The sequence below is a fragment of the Sprattus sprattus genome, assembly GCF_963457725.1.
Source record: "Sprattus sprattus genome assembly, chromosome: 1".
NCBI lineage: Eukaryota > Metazoa > Chordata > Actinopteri > Clupeiformes > Clupeidae > Sprattus > Sprattus sprattus.
The window spans coordinates 30,099,520-30,120,044 of record NC_137920.1 but is presented as its reverse complement, the minus strand read 5'-3'; the positions used below and the strand labels follow the sequence as shown (position 1 = coordinate 30,120,044).

The 20,525-nt window shown below is 45.5% G+C and overlaps 1 protein-coding gene and 1 long non-coding RNA gene across 3 annotated transcripts in view; one reads left to right on the top strand and one right to left on the bottom strand.

Annotated features, from left to right (window-relative positions):
* The first annotated feature begins 7,535 nt into the window (after positions 1-7,535).
* On the top strand, positions 7,536-8,532 carry LOC308372276. The gene is made up of 3 exons (XR_013968821.1): positions 7,536-7,594; positions 7,914-7,967; positions 8,437-8,532. It is a non-coding gene; the product is annotated as an uncharacterized lncRNA (long non-coding RNA).
* Positions 8,533-11,143: 2,611 nt separating this feature from the next.
* The window catches only part of slkb (STE20-like kinase b), a 35,262-nt gene continuing 25,880 nt past the window's right edge, over positions 11,144-20,525 (bottom strand). For both annotated transcript variants that reach the window (XM_080847296.1, XM_080847297.1), the window contains exons 13-18: positions 18,434-18,563; positions 17,520-17,644; positions 16,279-16,470; positions 14,449-14,574; positions 13,752-13,865; positions 11,144-13,638 (exon numbers count right to left, since the gene is read on the bottom strand). In XM_080847296.1, the coding sequence (XP_080703422.1) occupies positions 13,492-13,638; positions 13,752-13,865; positions 14,449-14,574; positions 16,279-16,470; positions 17,520-17,644; positions 18,434-18,563 (834 nt within the window). In that variant the 3' untranslated portion in view covers positions 11,144-13,491. The remainder of the gene's footprint in view (positions 13,639-13,751; positions 13,866-14,448; positions 14,575-16,278; positions 16,471-17,519; positions 17,645-18,433; positions 18,564-20,525) is intronic.

Below are 20,525 nucleotides of genomic sequence, written 5' to 3'. Positions count from 1 at the left end.
AGCCTGGACCTCCAGGACTCCCAGGAGCCCAAGGCTCAGAGGGCTCAGAGGGCGCAGAGGGACCTCAGGGACCGGAGGGACCGGACGGTCCAGAAGGCCCACAGGGTCCTAGAGGTCAGTGGTTTCATGTCCTGTGTGTCTGTATAAGAATGTAACACGCATATCTCAAGAAGTTTTGAAAATGAAAGCTTAGAGGAATAGTTTTTATTTTGAACATTCTGATCTCCCAACTCTCTCTCTCTCTCTCTCTCGCTTGCTTGTTTCTCCCATTTGTCTTTGACGAGTCCTCCTCTTCTTTGACCTTTTCTGATCTCATTCTGATCTTCTTTCTCTTGTCGTTCCTAAATCTGTTCCTCATTGTCTTGGCACACCAGGTGAAGCTGGTATTCCCGGTTCCCCTGGAATCCCTGGTTATTCAAGCAGTAAGTTCCCTCAGGAACACTTTAGAAGTGTACCACCTCACCTTCTGTGCTACGGCCTTTTTATACAAGGCTCTGTATTTCTTCGTCTCACCACTTTTTCTCTCTTCCCCCCCGTCTTTCTTTCTCCCTCAGATCAAGAATCACCCATACCCGGCCCACCAGGTCCTCCTGGCACCCCAGGGTCACCAGCACCAGGGTCACCAGGTCCTCCTGGCACCCCAGGGTCACCAGGGTCCGCAGGTCCTCCTGGCACCCCAGGGTCACCAGGGTCACAAGGGCCTCCGGGTCTGACACACTCTGGATCTGTTGGCCAACAAATAGCGGAATACCTCCAGAGTGAGTGGCATGTACTCACATCTGCCCTTTTTGCCCCACTAACAGAGGGCAATGTCCAGTCATATAATGAACAAATATGTGGAATTGAAATGCAAGAACCCTTTTTTATTTTTAAGGGCTAATTAACTACTTGCGTGAACTCAATGACTGATAAATTAACCACGTTAACTAATTTGTTGCTAAATTAGCTACTTAAATGAACAAAATTAACGAATGTGTTGCTAAATCAGCTAGTTAAATGAACTCATTTCTTCACTAAATGATTGACCCTGGGCAGTGCTCCCAATAGGTCTCACTGTGTTTATGTCTGCGCTGCTGATGTCCTGGTGATGTGTTTCTGTCAGGTGACGGGATTAGGAACTACCTGGCGGGGCCCCCCGGTGCCCCCGGCCCTGCCGGCCCTGCTGGATACCCTGGAGCTCCTGGTTCTTCTGCAGACACCTCAGTGGAGGAAGTAGCTGCACGCGTCCTTGACTACGTTCAAAGTAGGACTGAAGCTACTGTCAGCTATTAAAACCTCTAACACGATTCAATGGAGGGCTAAGTTTTGTTGACTTCTAACACGATTCAATGGAGGGCTACGTTTTTGTTGACTTCTGTTCTTCTAGTGAAATGTGTCAAAATTGTTAGAAACACAGTATCAGCTGAGGCCTGCTGTTGTGCATTCCCATAAGGATTAAATCAACATCTCAAGTGCAAAAGAGAAATGTGTTATATTTTATTTTATATTTGATTTCCTCTGCAAACAAATGTGCTCTGTATTCATTCTTGAATTGGGTGTTAGTCAGATCAGTAGTGACTAGTTTTGTTTTGATCACAGTCCCTGTTGGTACCATATTTTCGCCTGTTATGTAACAATACCTTCGTATGTACTTTCCTCAAAATGCAAGTTTAATTCATCTTCCTGTCTGTATGCCTTCAGTCTTATGAGGGGATGTGTATGATGTTATGACTCTTTGTTTTGGGGTGTCAGGGGCAAGCACTGGTGGTCCACCTGGTCCCCCAGGGGTTCCTGGAAGCCCCGGAGCGCCTGGAGCACCTGGAGGGCCTGGAGCACCTGGAGGGCCTGGTGGTGGAAGCAGTCCATCCATCAACGACATCATGTCCATTATGCAGAGTACGTGTGGTGTGGCCGTCTGGTTTTGACAGTCATCGTGAAAGCATGTTACCTACTCAATGCAAAGGACAAAGGCTAGTAGGGGTGTGAGTGGGAGGAACTGGACCTTATACCTATTGTAGTCTTTAGTGGAGTACAGGTGTTTACTTCAACCATTGTGTATTCTGAACAACATTGCAAAGAGTTGCCATGCTCATGATTTACCTCGACTTGATGTTAACACCCAGTGTACAGTAACAGAGAGGAAGTCTGGTCCAGATTAGTCTAGTTTAGTCTAGTCCATTCTATTCCAGTCTAGTCTATATGCCGTTGTGCTGCATATTCTCTTGGCATGTCTGACTGTGTCTGACTGTCTTTGCTTGGTGCAGGAGAAGATGTGAGGAGGTTTTTGATTGGTCCGCCTGGTGCCCCTGGTCTGCCTGGTACCCCTGCTGCACCTGGTGCTGGTTCCTATGGAGCACCTGACCCACAGGAAGTGGCTGCCCGTGTCCTCAGCATGATGAATGGTTAGTGCTGCTGTCAGTCAAATAGGCTCCACCCATACTTTCCCCAAAACCTTGTACCCTGTACTCAATACTATAGTACACCTTATTTGTGACAGAGACACCAAGTTGAAGTTTCCTACCTAAAAAACGTTAAGGGATCCTTTGACGATCCAGTTCTCCATTGATGTGCTTTTGTGCAACTCAAGTTGCTCCACCCCAAATCGCAGCATTGCACCGTTTAATGTAACAGGGTCAATCCCTTTGGAATGATAAAATGTGCATGTTGGCTGTGCGGTAGACTTCTGTTGGCTGTGACCACTGATATGGGTGTTATGTGTGTGGGCAGAGCGTGGACTGGGTGGGAGGCCAGGACCTCCAGGGCCACCAGGTCCTCCGGGAGCGCCTGGACAAACCATACTTGATCTCTCTACCCTGTTGCGGAGTAAGAGCCACACACACTTACCTCTCAATGAAACACGTGTACCAAGTTTTTTAGTACATTCTGATGGAACATTCTGCTGGACCTTGCTGGAATAGGTACCAATGTAATGCTGAAAATAGCTTTGCCACAGATCCAGTAGGTTAACAAGTTCCTTATACATAAAACAGCAACAAATGGTTTTGTCTAGCACTCTAGCTACATGTACAAGCCACATAACTGAAGCCATATTGAACAGATATAACTAAATATTAGTTACTGAGGTGTGGCTTCATTTATGATATGACAAGCCCGGTACTCTGACATTCATGACAAGTACCGCTCTTCTCCTGGCTTATATGATGTTCTGTTGAAGTTGAGACAGTGGATAACATTGCTGGTTTGATTTATAGACTCAGAGTTCCAGAACCTTCAAGGACCCCAAGGCCCAGTTGGACCTCCTGGGCTTCCTGGGTCACCAGGACTTCCTGGCCAGGGTTCCACAGACATGGAGAACATTCGAGACTATCTGACCAGTAAGTGTATCTTCTCTGACAGTGTTGATACAACCTCCACAACAATCTTACTATTGCTAACATTAGGAGATAATATTGCTCAGAGCTTAAATGACTTGCTCTTATTCCTTTGGTCAGTTGCAGAGAAGGCTATATTATACACAATAAAGTGCTAACTCCTAAAGTCACTTAGGAAGTGACTGTAGCTTTTGACCAGGAGAAGATGTCATCAGGTGGTGACCAACTTTCATTGGACGTTTCGACCCTGAACCACAACGCCCTCAAGTTGGCGGGTCGGCAGTGATGGCCAGTCACTGCCCACCTTCTCCTGGTCCCCAGCTTAACTCCTCCCTCCTATTCCAGAGCCAGCAAGAGGCTCTCTCTGCGGCTTCCCCCAACCTACGGGCAGCTGTCTTCCTATCCCTTCCTTTTATTCCCAGCGCTGTGAGCGTGTTCCACACAGACTGTGCCGGGAAGCCCCTGCATCCGACCTCTACTGGGAATAGCCAGGCCTGCCATCCCTTGTCCCTGCATTGTTGGACCAGGTCCTGGTACTTAGTGGCTTTCCTCTCGTAGGCTTCACCGCATCCTTCTTCCCACGGGACAGTTAGTTCGATCAGGATGATCTTCTTGGCCACTTCTGACCAAATGACCATGTCAGGCCTCAGGGAAGTTTGGACGACCTGGGGAAAGTGTAGTTTCCTTCCCAGGTCCACCCTCATCTCCCATGATGGTGCTGTCTGCAGTAGGCCCTTCTTGGTCTTCTTGGAGGATGATGGTTTCTCCCCCTCCCTGATGAACTGGATGGATGGTGTTGGTCTCGACTGAGGTTGGTGCTTTTTCCGTCTCTCCTGCTCCAAGATGTCGGCCAGTGCTCTGAGGACCTTGTCGTGGCGCCAACGGTATCTCCCCTGGCTAAGAGCAGTCTTACATCCTGCCAGAATATGCGCCATTGTTCCTCTCACCCCACATAACCTGCACTGTGGGTCCTCCCTCATTCCCCACCTGTACAGGTTTGTTGGAGTTGGAAGGGTGTCGTACACTGAGCGGAGCAAGAACGAGATTCGGAAAGGCTCCAGTCTCCAGAGTTCAGGCCAGGTGATCTTGCGCTTTGGAAGTTCCCACTTCGTCCAGGCTCCTTGAACACCAAGCTCCACAGCCTTAGACCATCTCCCCTCCTCCTCTAGCTGCTGGACCTCGGCTTGGACCATGTCTCTCCTCTGCCTTGGGTCGGCTTTCGTCCATTGTTGGAAATGGGTGGACCCTAGTCCCTGCCGCCCAGTGCACGGGTTCCCGATGATGTCCTTCAACTTCAGCCGGCTTTCTGCCTGTTCCACTTGTGTGGCTGCCGCCCATTTGCGCCCAGATCTTGTGGTGACACCTGCGCCTCTAACCATCTTGTCGGTGGAATCTCTGAGCATCATCACTATCCTGCACTTTGCCACCTTGAACTCCTCGACCACCGATGATAGGGGTAGCTGTAGCTGTCCTGACCTGATGTACAGCCCTACTGACGTGAAGCTTGGTGGAATACCAAGCCACTTGCGAAGATGTTTGTTCACTTTCCTCTCAATTCCTTCAACCGCTGTCATAGGAATCTCGTAAATCGTCAGGAGCCACAGAAGTCTTGGAAGCAGGCCATGCTGGAACAGCCAGGTCTTGAACTTGCCTGGTAGGCCTGAGCTCTCAATCTTCAGCAGCCACTCTTCTGCCTGCTTCTCGGTCCTTAAAACACTGGCTTTGTCCTTGAGTGACGAGTCGTACCACTTGCCCAGGCATTTTATTGGGTTATCCTCAATCGGTGGTATGAGTTCCCCCTGGATTTGAAGTTGGAACCTGTTTGTTACCTTACCATTCCTGATCACCAAGCTTCTCGACTTCTTTGGCTTGAACTTCATTCGAGCCCACGTTGCCACGTCGTCGAGTGCCTTCAGGATCCACCTTGTTTGCACATGGGTTGCAGTTGTGATGGTAAGGTCATCCATAAAGCCTCTAAGTGGAGGTTGGCGAATGCCAGACTCCATTATCGGCCCTCTGGATTCCTTCACTGCCGCTGTTATGAGAAGGTTCATTCCCATAACAAACAAGATGGGGGAGATGGTGCAGCCCGTTACGATCCCCTTTTCCAGGTCCTGCCACTGTGTTGTAAACTGGGTGGTCTGGAACCGTAATTTGAATCCACTGAAGTAGGTGGTGATCATTCCCCTGATGTGTTGGGGGATATGGTAATGCTCCATTGCTGTGTTGATGAGGTTGTGAGGTATTGAACCATATGCGTTGGCCAAGTCGAGCCAGACGACTGTTAGGTCTCCTTTGCTTTCCTTGGCCTCACGGATCAGCTGGCTGAGGATGCTTGTGTGCTCCAAACATCCAGGGGAGCCTGGGATGCCTCCTTTTTGGATTGAGGTGTCGACATACTTATTCTTAATCATGTACATGGTCAGCCTCCGTGCCAGGACTGAGAAGAATATTTTGCATTCCACGCTCAGGAGAGAAATGGTTCGGAATTGGCCTATTTCAGAGGAGTCCATTTCCTTTGGTACAAAGGAAATTATACCATTTCAGAAATGTTTCAGCCATAGTTAATCATAACTCAATAACAAAAATTAATGAGATGGACCACTACTCTCTGAGGTAGTAGCATAATCCTTTTGATGTCATGGTGACAACTGGCCAAGGTTATTGATTTTCACTAAAACCTAACCGACATTATGGCATTTTAAACGTGATTCAACAGAAGATCTGTACAGCCTGAACTAATGAATTACGTAGAAGGATCCCCTTCTCAGTCCTTAGAGTATCTATTTTATTGGTTAATTATGATTCATGTTAATAGTTCTGACTGACCTGCTTTTCCCCTGCTTCTGTTCCTTAGCTGTTGGTTTTAGGGGATTCCCTGGCCCTCCGGGGCCACCCGGACCTCAGGGGCCGCCCGGCTCAGAGAGCCAAGGACTGGTGTCTTACGCCTCAAACGAATACCTGGGCATTCAGACCGAGATCGAGAAGTACTTCAACAGTACGTGGTCCCCCATCTCTGTGGTTCACCCAGTCAATGTTTCCACCCAAATTCACTTTGTTGAAGGCCTTTACAATGAGTGCTTGTCCCTGATTATTCCTTATTAAAGGAGCACCTCCTTTCCTCACTTGCACTTCCTCTCCCTTCCTCTACCTCTCCTTATCCTTCCTCTAATGCTATCTTCTCTTACTAAACTCAACTTGCACTTACAGTAGTAACATTCCTGCACTTTTTTATTTCTTATGTAAAGCAGTATTTATTGTTACACTAGGTCTCTCTTGCTCGTAGCTTGATTGTTCTCTCCTTTATACGTCACTTTGGATAAAAGATGACTAAAAAGGAATTAATGTAAATGTGTTGACCTGCAGGTCATAAGTTTAGTGGCGCCTTGGCTGGACCACCAGGGCCTCCCGGTCCTGCCGGCCCCCAGGGGCCCAAGGGAGAGCAAGCTGACGCTGGATCCCGCCGAGCCCACTTCAACCGAGGGCCTCATACCGTAGACTACCCCGATGTGGCTCTAAGAGTGACGGACTACATCAAATGTGAGACTTTATTGTGTTTTCATTTAAGGGTGATGAGATGATTCATGATTTTCCCGCCCTAACTCGCTCCTTTCACACCTTTAGCTCATGGCATGCTGCAGGACGAGTTGGAAGATCGCTCACGGATCGTGCAGGGACCTCCAGGACTCCCAGGTCCCCCAGGCCCACCTGGTTCCGACCCGAACATCACAGAGCTCATGAACCACATGAGGGGTAAGTGACCCACACCAGATAGCTCCCCGGTTGCTACATGGCTGCCAGTACTTATATAGTGCGTAGCCCTTAGAACAGGGCATTGAAAGTAATGACGTCAGTAGGCCTCCTGGTGCACTGGGAACCTTCATGCTTTGGCATGAGGAAAAGTAAACTGCTTTGCCTAAAAGCTCTGTATGCTGCTACTTCAACCTAGGCACTGAGACGTGTGGCGACAGTAGTTCAGGAGGTAGAGAAGTCGTTTAGTAATAAGAAGGTTGCTAGTTTGTTTCCTCACTGTCGAAGAGTCCTTGAGCAGGACACTGAACCCCTAATTGCTCCTGATGTGCAGTGTGCCATCAGTGCAAATGTAAAATGTAGATACAGTACATCCTTGTAAGTCGCTTTGGATAAAACATAAAAGCGTCTGCTAAATGACAAAATATAAATGTCACTGCGGTATGTCCTGTCCTCCACAGCTCTCGGGGGTCTCACTGGTCCTCCTGGTAGACCAGGGCAGAAGGGCGAGACAGGACACCCAGGCCCGACAGGTACTGAACACAATGATGACTTTTTAACAACCTCCACCATATAAAGAACTTACTCTCAAACAGTGCTTAATGGTACCTTTGTTGTTTGCACACACACACAAAACAACTGTTAACTTAATCGTAAGGAAAGCAATGGATGACTAGTCCATGAGACAGATTATTCACCCTTACCCTGCTTGGACAAAATGCCATTGTATGAATCTCACTAACAAGAGTACACATATTGCCATTTGGAACTACACAATTACAGTGGGATAACATTGCTGGTTCCCACGTGCATATGACTGTTATCTAACTATCATAATCTCTCTAATGACAGGGGAACAAGGCTTCCCAGGAGCGACAGGACCTCAAGGGCCTCAAGGGGAGAAAGGTAATTACTGTCTTACATGAGCATTCATATGGTCTGAAGTTAATGTCTGGTTAATTATCACTTTTAATAAATGATTTCATGATTTGGTTTACGGGAGTAGGACTGCATGAAGCTTTAACATACATTTACCTCATGGGGGAGAGTAGTGAACTCTGAACATTTGCTAAGCTAATTCACCGTTGACCATTCAGTTCCAAGGGGAAAGCGCTTTAGTGATTGCAACTTACACTCTGTAATAGCATGTCCCACCTTGTGAGATTTTTCACCATGCCGTTCCTGAACACAGGGGTCAGTTATAGGTATATATGATATATAACACATCTATAAAGCATTTATAGCTGTGGAAATGTATGCATCTCTCCTCTCCAGTTAATTTGTATGCATGCAAGTATGAAAAGGTGAAAAGATGACTTGAGTATTGAAACTGGTTGTGAATTCTGGACTTCTTGTGTTTTTTGTTCTCAATCAGGCGAGGCTGCATGGGTAAAACACAGGAGACGGCGAAGCACTAGAGCCTAATCACCTTCAGGCCAGCTCAGACCAAAGATTTGCGAAGAGACAAGCTACAACTACGTGACACCAGCAAACAAAACGTTGTAAAACAGTGGAGGTCAGACTGCAACAGCAAGACCAACAATCACCCTGAACCTTGCAAGGTTAATGCTGACAAATCTGCCCCTGCCGATTGAGACTCAATCCCACTCTCAGCCCCTTGCCCACCTTTTAGCCTTTTTCTAAATTATGCAGTGGGTGAAATAACACTTTAGTTCACACCACAGCAACTCTGCTTTGCGACGTTCTGCAACGGTTTCATCTTGACGCAAATCTCTGGTATGAATTGGCCTTCATACTACCGCAAGATTATCATAACCCAGCCGCTCTTTGTCTGCAGTCATTTTAGAATATGATTTTAGGATCTTAGCCAGTATGTGGTGGTTAATCACACTCGAAGTAATGATGCTCTGACTCATCAAATGACCAATAACAATAATATACCTTAAAAAAATAATAATAAGGAATAAGTAATGCGTATTAACAATTCAGCATAAAAATGATTTTGTGTGTTAAGAGGCAGATGTTGTATTCATGGCATTAATTGCATAGTGCTCGTCTTTCTTTTCGAGCAGTTTTCATTACAGAATTGATTTTTTTGTATAAATGATTTTAAAGTTCAATTTTCTTGCATCTTGCAAGGGGGACTTGTCATACTGTGTTTGAATGTGGGGTGTTTTTATAAAAATATATATATTTTTACTCGCTTCATTTGGAGTTGGCAGTTTAGTGATAGACCAGCATTGGGCAGAAGATGCTGACTACAATTAAAATACAGGTGTAGGGACAAGTAAGACTAAGGATACGTATATCACCTGTTTTAATACTGTCAAAACGTTCCCTGAATGTTTACACTCCACACAATAAAGCGTAGTTTCTATGATAAAAACTGCATGTCTCTCAAGTGTTCTTGTATACTAATTAGGGGTTGTAGAACCTGATAAAGTAATAATTTCCTGATAACGTAATAACCCTGATAATGTAATAAAAAAATCCCTCATAAGTCCCTAAAAGATGTAATAAAACCTGATAATGTAATAATATCCAAATAATGTAATAAAGTGCATTTCCCAATAATGTAACAATCGCCATACCAATAATGTAATAAAATGTTACATTAATTGGAAGTTATTACCTTATCAGGTTAGCCTCAATTTTGCAGAACCTGATAATGTAATAAATTCCTGATATTGTAAAAACTTTGGTCAGTGCTGAAATGTTGGGACACCAGTTATTCAGACCAAGTAGTGATGCTGTGTAGACAACCACCCACTATTGTTTTGCTCATATTTTGATCCCAATGGTATAGGCCTTTAGCCTCGCAAGCCAAACCTGTACAGCAAGAAGCTGAGGAAAGTAGAGGAAATGCATGTTGCATGATGTTTTGCAGTATATAGTGTAATTTTTAAGGGACATTGCCACACAAAATCTAAAGAGAATTTGATATAAATCAAATAGCGAAATGTCAGCTATTGATGATCAATGAGGACTTAGAAACTCAATGTTGTATGTGACCATTAGCTGCCGGTCTATAACATACCAAAATGTTCTTATTTTTTCTCTATTAGTTGATTACCACTGAATATCCCTTTCACCATTGTAAAAATTGTGCATTCATTGTGCAATCTTATAAAATATATACTGTATCTGCTAATGGTGAAGCAGCAGGTCTCTGGACAGCTTCACTGTTTGGACCTCTGAAACTGGAGACCTGATGCTACAGCACCAACCAAAGTTATTACAATATCAGGTAATTATTACATTATCAGGTTCTGCAAAATTATTGGGAAATGCACTTTATTACATTATCGGGGTGTTATTACATTATCAGGTTTTATTACATGTTTTAGGGACTTATGAAGGAATTTGTATTACATTATCGGGAGTTATTACATTATCGGGAAATTATTACATTATCAGTTTCTACAGGGGTCCACGCAGATAATCTGCTGGATCCCTATTAAGTTTGTTCGTTCGGATTTTCTTATATTTGTTTTTCTTCTGGAAAAAGAGATGGGTATAGCAACAAAAAATACGCACCAAATCTTGTACATACATTCTAAATCATTGCGTCTTAGCCATTACCCATGAGCCACTTTCTGGGCGCCTCACTAAGCAAATGTATGTTTTTGCTCTATCTCAGGAACGGAATGCGTTACACCAAATGTTTTCTCCTCTGATTCCTTTAAATTTTCCAAATCTTGACCACCCATTCCTGCCAACGTACACCTGGAAATGTTTCCACCAGTTTATTTTTCATTAGTTAAACTGTTTCAAAATGAATTGTCTGTATATTTTTTGTTTTATTTTTAGGAATCCATTAATCAAATAATTACCATTGAGTTATGACAATCATACAAAATCATCAGAAAACAACTGAATGAAGTTGGTCTTCCACCTAGCTAAAAATGAGAAAATGAAAAGACTAAGAGATGTTGTTCTTGATTCTGGCAAAAAAGGTAGTGAACACCAATCAATTTCAGAATAGTTTTTTTTTTAACCATATTTCTGTCACTATTATGTAAATAAGATAAATGGCGCCACAGACAACACAAAGACGCTGACATCATTTATTATTTACAGGAAACAATTTAATTACACTAAATTGGTGGCTTCTTCAAAAAACCATGACAACCTGATCTTTTGCAAAGACATCATGTCTTACATTGGGACAGACAATATTTAAAAATGCAATCCGGAGGTTTGCTCCAAATTTTTATGACTGGCATCCACTGCATGGAGTCAAAACGACGAAAATAGTACACAGCAAGATTTGCTTACATTTCAAATACAAGTTGATGTGGGAAAACAACAAAACATAATCCAAGTTATTCTAGTATGCTTATGATCTTGCGTCTAGATAGGATTCTTTAAATATCCACTTGCAGAAATTCTTCAGATGTCCAAAAAGGTGCTCAGCACTTCTTCATATATATCGATTTGACCCTTGTTGTAGCAGTTCACATTAATAGCCAAGGCTAATAGGAGTCCCTCCAACAAGTGCTTGCGCTTACCAGAGCCGTCCTGTATTTCCACTGCATTTACAGTTTAGAGTAAAGTTAAATGCAAGTACTTCCAGAGTAGTGTAAAAAAACAATAACAGCTGAAGAAGCTTCCACTACAATGTAGCTAAAAACCGATTACCACAGAGAGTATAAATGGATGACATTAAACTGTCCGTCAATTAGAAACACTGCATGTCTGTCTGAAGTATATCTGCAGTTTTGAGATGAGGCAAGAAAAACAACAAGACAGAGGAAATTTTCATCCTCCTGCAGTGATACGTAATCAGAATCAACTAACACAGTAAAAAAAGGTAAACTAGTCATTGTTTTAAAAGGAGTAAACTAGTCATTGTTGCAAAAAAAAAACAAAAAAAAACATCGCTTAAGGTACTTCTCTGATTATAAACAGAAACAAACACACTCAAAAGCATGCTTCTTATGATTGGGGTATTTGGTAGTGACGAATGCTAATATGTTGTTGATATTCTGCCGATGTACTTGAAACGACAACAAAAAGAATAGTGTGCTGCAAATTCTTAGCTTCATCAACAGCAGCAACAACGAAAACAAATACACAAATCCACACCACAGTCACAACCAAAAGAAAAACCACAAAAAAAAACCAATAGGCTGTAAAATTCTTGCATATCAATATGTGAGGAAAAAACAAAACAAAGTAATAACCCTTCATTGAGTATGACCAAATCCATCATTCATCGGAAAACCAAAAAAAAAAAAAAAGTCATCACTGAGAACGAGGACAAGAGAAGGCAAGTGACCTCACTCTGACCTCGAGATGCGGAACCTCCGCGGGGGAACCAAACAGAATTCAATCAAGGCACTACAGCAAGCAGACAGCTTTTTATTTTTTATTCTTGCCTACTACAAAAAGATATGCTTCATCAGGACCTTAATGGATTTCTTCAGATTTGTTCAGACTGCAGAATAACCTGCACTCACCCCCCTCTGTGCTATTGAGATGTGCCAACTTCTTCCACCTCGAAATTTGTTCGATGATTAGGGGCTGCACTGGTTACAAAATGAATGACTATTTATAATGTATTTATTTATTTTTTGTATGTTTTGGTTTGTGCTCATCATTTGCTACTGTGGCTGAGGTACTAGCGGGCTTAAGCTGCTACTGTTGCGTCTGAACCATAATTACCATTTTAAGGAGAGGCTACAAGTGGGCGCTACAGCAATTACAGTTTTTTCTTTTAGTGCAAAGAACCTGGAGTAAAAACAATAATTCAGCAGCAGTTTACTTTCTCCACCAACCCTTATAAAAATCGATTTCATTTTGTTTAGGCACTAGGATTGTTTTGTGTGTTAAGAACAAAATAAGAGTGAATCTTTGTAACCATTATCAAATACCAATGCTGTCAATTTAATGTGTGGAGTGTCTCACAAAAAAAAAGAGAAGGAAAATAAACAGAAATAAAAATATAGAATAATAGGGAGAGGGGTACAGAGACAGAGACAGAGAGAGACAGAGATAGAGAGAGAGAGAGAGAGAGAGAGAGAGAGAGTGAGAGAATATGAGATGGACAGAGAGAAAACGAATCAGTGTGAAAGAGTGGGAACGAGTAAAATCCTAAAGAGTAGTTCCTTCTTCTGTCACCTCACAGTTACTGGGTGGAGAGGGGTCAGAGGTCAAGGGGTCAAGGCAGCAGAGGTGCAGCTCCACCTGTGGCGGCCTGTAGTGTGCATTGCTGCCCCAGTATGTGTGTGTGTCTGCGTTTGTGTGTCTGCGTGTGGGTATGAGAGAGTCTGTGCATGTATGTATGCCCCATTGTGTGTGTGTGTGTGTGTGTGTGTGGGCATTGTTGCCCCAGTATGTGTGTGTGTCTGCGTTTGTGTGTATTAGAGAGTCTGTGCATGTATGGATGCCCCATTGTGTGTGTGTGTGTGTGTGTGTGTGTGTGTGTGTGTGTGTGTGTGTGTGTGTGTGTGTGTGTGTGTGTGTGTTAGAAGCCCGTGGAGTGGACGCTTGGGATGGGGTAGAACTTGGAGATTCGGCTCTGCGCTGAGGGGTTGAGGCACTCGGACTCGCCGCTCATCTTGAAGAAGACCTCCTGCTCCTGCATCTTCCGCGCAAACTCCTCCTCCAGGGCCTGTGTAGGGGCGCACAACATGAGGGAAGAGCTTAGTGACACAGTCCCACTGTGTGTGTGTGTGTGTGTGTGTGTGTGTGTGTGTGTGTGTGTGTGTGTTCTGCTTGTCTGACCTTCTTGCGTGGCCTCAGCTTCTCTCTCCACTCCTTGAGCTCCTGGCTGTGCTCATCATCCAGCTCCTTCAGCTTCTGGGTCTCGTGCTCAATCAGCAGGTGGCACTTCTCATTCTGCACACACACACATATGCAGTGACATCAGCACAGCTCAATTAATGAGTGTTACCTTGTGTGTGCAGGTGTAAAGGTGATCAGCGTGTAGCAGGTCTACGTGTGTGTGTGTGTGTGTGTACATAGTTTTAAAACTGTAATGTGAATGCATTACAGATGCAGGTCCGTGTGTGTGTGTGTGTGTGTGTGTGTGTGAGTGTGTGGGTGTGTATATGTGTGTGTGCTTGTGTGTGTGTGTGTGTGTTCATGTGTGTGTGCGAGCATGTGTGTGTGTGTGTGAGTGTGTATGCGTGCCTGCGTGCGTGCGCATCTGTATGTGTGCGTGTGTATGTGTGCGTGTGTATGTGTGCGTGCCTGTGTGTGCGTGCGTGCGCGTGTGTGTATGTGTGTGTGTTTTGTGTGTGTGTGTGTGTGTGTGTGTGTGTGTGTGGCTCGTTAGGAGGCCGTTGCTTAGCTTTGAAACTGTAATGTTGATGAATTACAGATGCAGGTCTCTGTGTGTGTGTGTGTGTGTGTGTGTGTGTGTGTGTGTGTGTGCATGTGTGTGTGTGTGTGTGTGTGTGTGTGTGTGTGTGTGTTGTACCTGGAGCTGTTGCAGCTCTCTGATGTTGGCGTCACACTGCAGCTGCAGATCTCTCATCTGGTTCTCGTGCTTCTGGTGCTGGTGGAGTCGCTCATTCTTCTGCCTCTTATCCTCCTGGGCTGCGAACTACACACATACGGACGCACACACACACAAACACACGCGCACACACACACACACACACACACACACACACACACAAACACACACACTTTGAGACACTGAATCCCTATAACAAGCCATTTTGAGTGATTTGTGATGACAAATAATGTGTGTGTGTCTAGTACCTTCTCCCACATGTATGAAGGTATGCGTGCATGTGTGTGTTTCTGTACCTGTTTGATCTACTTGTGTATGGATGCGTGTGTTTGAAATAAGGTATGCATGCATGTGTGTGTTTCTGTACCTGTTTGATCTTCTTGTGTATGGATGCGTGTGTTTGAAATAAGGTATGCATGCATGTGTGTGTTTCTGTACCTGTTTGATCTACTTGTGTATGTATGAGTGTGTGTATGTCAGTGACGTGCGGTGAAGTCAGTACGAGGGTAGGCACTGAGTTATGAAAGCCAGATTACTTTATTGTTTAGGCTAATAGGCTACGTCACAACAGTAGGTACAAGTGCGGCACGCAGGCACAGTCGATCGATATATTAAAAAAAAATCCAATTACTATAACATATCGTGTGGCCTAGGCTACTACTCTCAGTCTCGCACACGCACGCACACACCAATTAATGTCCATCATCAGAATGCAACCATCTTTATCCTTAATTGCACAGCGGCCAATTATGTATGTCAGTCAGCAGCAATGAGAACACACACTGCTCAATTGAATATGAAAGCAAATGGCTTGCAGTCGGCATTAATTCAACCCCACACTTCAATTTGCAAAATTAAGCTCAAAATTGTTTCTAACTCACCTGACTAGCACAGCCACAATGCCAATCTTTTTTGTCATAGCACTAGCAGTCCGTTTGAAACAACAATTTTTGGTCCCTTTTTCTGCAGAAGTTCATTTAGTGTTGGACTAGGCCTCCCTCTGGCCAGTTACTGCTTTTTTCTATTAAAGTCGAGTTTAGAGAAATGTCTAAGTTCCACAATATCGGTAGATACCGCTGTTGTCATTTTTACTTTGATTTTCGCGGGGATTACGTTTAGCTGGTGTAATGACGTCAGCTGCGCAAATGTCCAGTAATATCTCGATTTTAATTGGTCCATGTTTGATACGTAACGTAGATGATTACTGGCATAACATATTTACGTGCAAAGGCACAGGACAGTTGTGCCTTTCGACGTACATATTAAAGAATACAGAATCGAAGTGCGCATGCGCGATATGACTTTTTTGTTGCCGTTCAAAATGAATGGACAGTAAAGGCACTGCTTATTCTACCGGTTTTTTGTATTTGTTTATGCGTAACTGATACAATTGTCATCGTAACGTCTGAACAATTGGAATAACGTATGTATTGCATATATAAATCACAAGAATACTCGGTACAAATACAAATACAAGTTTATTAAATTAAATGATTTAATACACATTTTTACGTTTGAATTTTGTCAGGGTAGGCAGTGCCTACCTTGCCTACCCTGACTGCACGTCACTGGTGTATGTATGTATGTGTGTGTGTGTGTGTGTTACCTGTTTGATCTACTTGTGTATGTATGAGTGTGTGTATGTATGTGTGTTACCTGTTTGATCTACTATGTGTGTGTGTGTGTGTGTGTGTGTGTGTGTGTGTGTGTGTGTGTGTGTGTGTGTGTGTGTGTATGTGTGTGTGTGTGTGTGTATGTGTGTGTGTGTGTGTATGTGTGCGCGCGTGTTACCTGTTTGATCTTCTCGCGCTCCTGCTCCGGCGAGACGGTGGAGGAGGTGATGCGGAGGCTCTTCTTGAACATGGCCATGCGCGTCTTGGCCTCGCTGCGCTGGATCTTGGGCAGGCGGCCGCGCTCCGCTGTCTGCCTGCTCTTCATCTCCTCGATCAGGCGCTGGTTGTAGCGCTGCATCTGCTCCATCTCCTGCAGCACGAGGACGAGGAGGAGGAGGAAGAGGAGGAGGAGGAGGAGGAAACGGACATCAATGTTATAGGAGAAGAACACATTCATATGTAAATATATTAGAATAGATAGATAGATAGAATAGAACACATTTGTATGTAGAGTAGAATTTAGACAAGTCCACATTTCCTCTCAACTTCCACCTAATAATATTGTCCTTGATCAGCTCATACAGTTGTACTGGGGTTTGACTTTTTTTTTGCTTTGGTTTTAGCTTTTTAGGCAGGATGAGTGGCAGGGACATCTTTCTGCTCTCTGAGGGTATCTGTGCTTAAGGTAGTACGTAGTTTAAGCCAGGAGCAACTTGGCACTTAACTGAATTATCATCATATGGCCTTATGAAGACAGAGGTGATCTACTCTTGATTAAACAAAAAAACTGATCTGGAGTCAGAAGGTGTTTGGCGGAGGGGATCTGGTAGTGGAAAGTGACTGACCCAAATACATTTGTGTCAGCAAACAGGGCAATTGAGTCTAATAAGAGGACTAGAGTGGGAGTTGAAAGAAGCGTGGGAAGTCCAACACGAGATGAAAGAGGTGTGTGAACACAGTATTTGAGTCCGAGGCGAGGTGAGAGCGAGGGCAGGGGATTGGACTGATCTGGGAACAGAGAACGAGGGCAGGTGATTGGACTGATCTGGGGGTGAGAGTGAGGGCAGGTGAGAAAGAGGGCAGGTGATTGGACTGATCTGGGGGTGAGAGCGAGGGCAGGTGAGAGCGAGGGCAGGTGAGAGCAAGGGCAGGTGAGAGCGAGGGCAGGTGATTGGACTGATCTGGGAACAGAGAACGAGGGCAGGGGATTGGACTGATCTGGGACCAGAGAACGAGGGCAGGTGATTGGACTGATCTGGGACCAGAGAACGAGGGCAGGTGATTGGACTGATCTGGGGGTGAGAGCGAGGGCAGGTGATTGGACTGATCTGGGGGTGAGAGCGAGGGCAGGTGATTGGACTGATCTGGGGGTGAGAGCGAGGGCAGGTGATTGGACTGATCTGGGACCAGATGTCTGACCTTCTCGTGCCTCTTGAGCAGCTGGTGCCTCTGCATGAAGTACTGGTCCTTCAGCTGCTGCTTGTGCAGCTGGTGCTTCTCCTGCAGGTGGCGCTCTTCCAGCTCCCACATGGCCGCCTCACGGGCTGCACACACACACAGACACAGACACAGACACACACACAGACAGACATCTTGATTTAGACAGAAATCTCGATCAAAGGCACTTATATCCTGTCCTAAAAGTCCATTATACGATATCTTAAGGCAGTTTGTGATGCAGGTGCCAAAATGAACACACCAGCACTGTCACACACACACACACACATACACACACACACACACACCAACGTACACTCACATACCAACGTACACACACACACACACACAGACACACACACTTCATTCTCACCTGTGGGTTACAGGTGAAATTGGAATGGAAATCAGAGTTGAGAGCAAATTTACCAGGCCAAGATGACTACAGAGACTCCCAGTATTTGAAACGTATTATAAGGGAGAAAATAAAACGTAATGGATCACAGAACTGAACACTATACTTGCTGGTTGTGGCCCAGACATCAGGATAGTGTCATATTGTTACCTCTGGCAATTCCCATTCCTACACTCTAAGGTAATTATGCTTTGACCTCTGCCTCCAACACTTGATGGAAGGCACAACCTGAGACGCCTACACACCATATGACACAGTTGCTATACGCACACACACACACACACACACACACACACACACCTCAATTTAGTATACAGGTCTGAGGTCAGAGTTATATTCTGTATGTACTCTTATGCAGAGACAAAATTCATAATCTGAATTGCATATCTGTGATGTTACAACACACAGACACACACCCACACACACACACAGACAAACAGTCACACAGAGACACACAAACACACACACAGACACACACACACACCTCTGAGGAGCTGCTGCTTGTGGTTGAGGCAGTCTCTCTCGATGGTGGCCAGCTCGTGCTTGTGCTGCTGGATGATCTTCTTCAGGGCGCTGTCCAGCTCCTGCTGCTGCTTCTGTAGGAACTCTTGCTCCTGAGGGAGGAAAGGAGAGATGGAGGGATGGAGAGAGAGGGAGGGGGAAGCCGGAGGGATGGAGAGAGAGAGAGGGAGGGGGGGCGGAGGGGTAGAGAGAGAGGGGGGGGCGGAGGGATGGAGGGAGAGAGAGAGAGAGGGGTACAGAAGGATAGAGAGAGAGGGAGAGACAGGGAGACAGAGGGATAGAGAGAGCGAGAGAGATGTAGAGGGCAACGATGGAGAGAGAGAGAGAGGGAGCAAGACAGAGAGAGAGGGAGGGAGGGCGAGAAAAGATACGTTTTTTAGAAAAACTGAAAACGCCCATTCTCTCGAGCGTGCACCCTAGATAACCCTTCACAGAGAAACCAGTGTGACGAGCAGAGGAGGGCCGCTCTCGTCAACGCCTGGCGTCCCTCAGAAAGACACTCCACACAAGATCACACAGAGAGAGGAGAGGAGAGGAGAAGGGAAGGAAAGGTCTGGAACCAGAGGAGCACAGCAAAGCTGTCATGGTTAGCAGTAGGAGAGAGGCTGGACAGTGAGACTCCTCTCCCCCTCTACAACACTGGGCCTCATGAATTCTCAACAAGCCCAACAGCTCTCGTGTCAGAGTTGAGGAAAACAGGAATTGAGTCACTGCACACAAACACACTGCCTCAGTAGGCATGGTGAAGGACTGCACAAAGGTGTGCCTTTTACTGACAATTCAGTCAAAATGTACCACCTGTAAAAAGCCAATGAAGACTGCTGTAGAGAGACACACACACACACACACACACACACACACACACACACACACACACACACACCAGAAGGAAAGCAGGAACAGGAGTCAGGAGTCAAAGTCAGGACACTCCAGCAGATATTGCTCATAGGTGCCAGACACGTCGGGTTCACTCACTCAGACTTTGCAAGACTTTGCCAGCATGTCTCCATGACGACCGAAGATGACTGACAGCTGGAGTAACGCATATGGGCCGAGTCTGAGCACTGGCTAGAGCCTAGGGACTACACAACATATGTAGGCAGCTGACCTCGGGTCAGAAGGGGTTACCTTGGGTTAAAGTCTCTTCATAAGAAACACTGGTGGCACCAGTCCTCAGTTCTCCTGCTATAGAAGGTAGCAAGTCAAAGTAAAATGGGGGCTGGGACTGAGCCAATGAAAAGGGGAGGAGACCCTTTCTGCAAATCATGCATGTGCTTTCTAATTGTGTGCGACCGGACCTTGATTGAGTTCTTTGGGTTTATTCATGAAGGGGGCAATGGAACTAAGTTGAGGGAAAATGTTTCTGTTTCCCAAAAAATTGACAAAACAACTAGCTAGCCCCCCCCCACACGATGCCATGTTCACCACGTCCTGTCCTGTCCTCTTTGTGCCTACTCTTCTACAGGTGTGGTGTGTAGCCATCACGTTGCACCAGCTATCCACAACCACACTGCGTCTACATGGGCAAGGCGTGTGTTTGCGTGTTACGGACTCAAAATAGCTGAGGGCAGCCGATCAAGCTCTTAGATACACACTCTATTTAAAGGTTCATCACTACACCTGTCAGGGCATTTGGCATCGTCTTTAAGGCCTGCGCTGAGGTCATCCTCTGCCGCGTTAAGCGGGTGCGTTAGTGTTGAGACTCCCTGCAGGGGCCTCGGCAGGGGGTGGTGGCACGGGTGATGCGGTGAGATGGCAACCAGACCAGAACTCCAGCTGCAAAAGAGCTCCATCTGGCAGGGCTGCAAAACGCAGGCGCTGGCGCTAACCGGAGCTTAGCACTGAATGGTGCTCAAGTTCAGTTCAGCAAGGTCTGTGTCCTGGACAGGGAACCAGCATAGTCGCCGATAAAGCCACCTCCCACTGACCCCCTTTCTTTCGTCTTCGGGAGGGGTACAAAACACCATGGGTAAGCAGGCCAGCTCCCGGTGCTTGGGTACTTGATAGGGGTCTGTGTCCTTACAGTTATCCCTGGGCAAAGAACTTATGTCCAC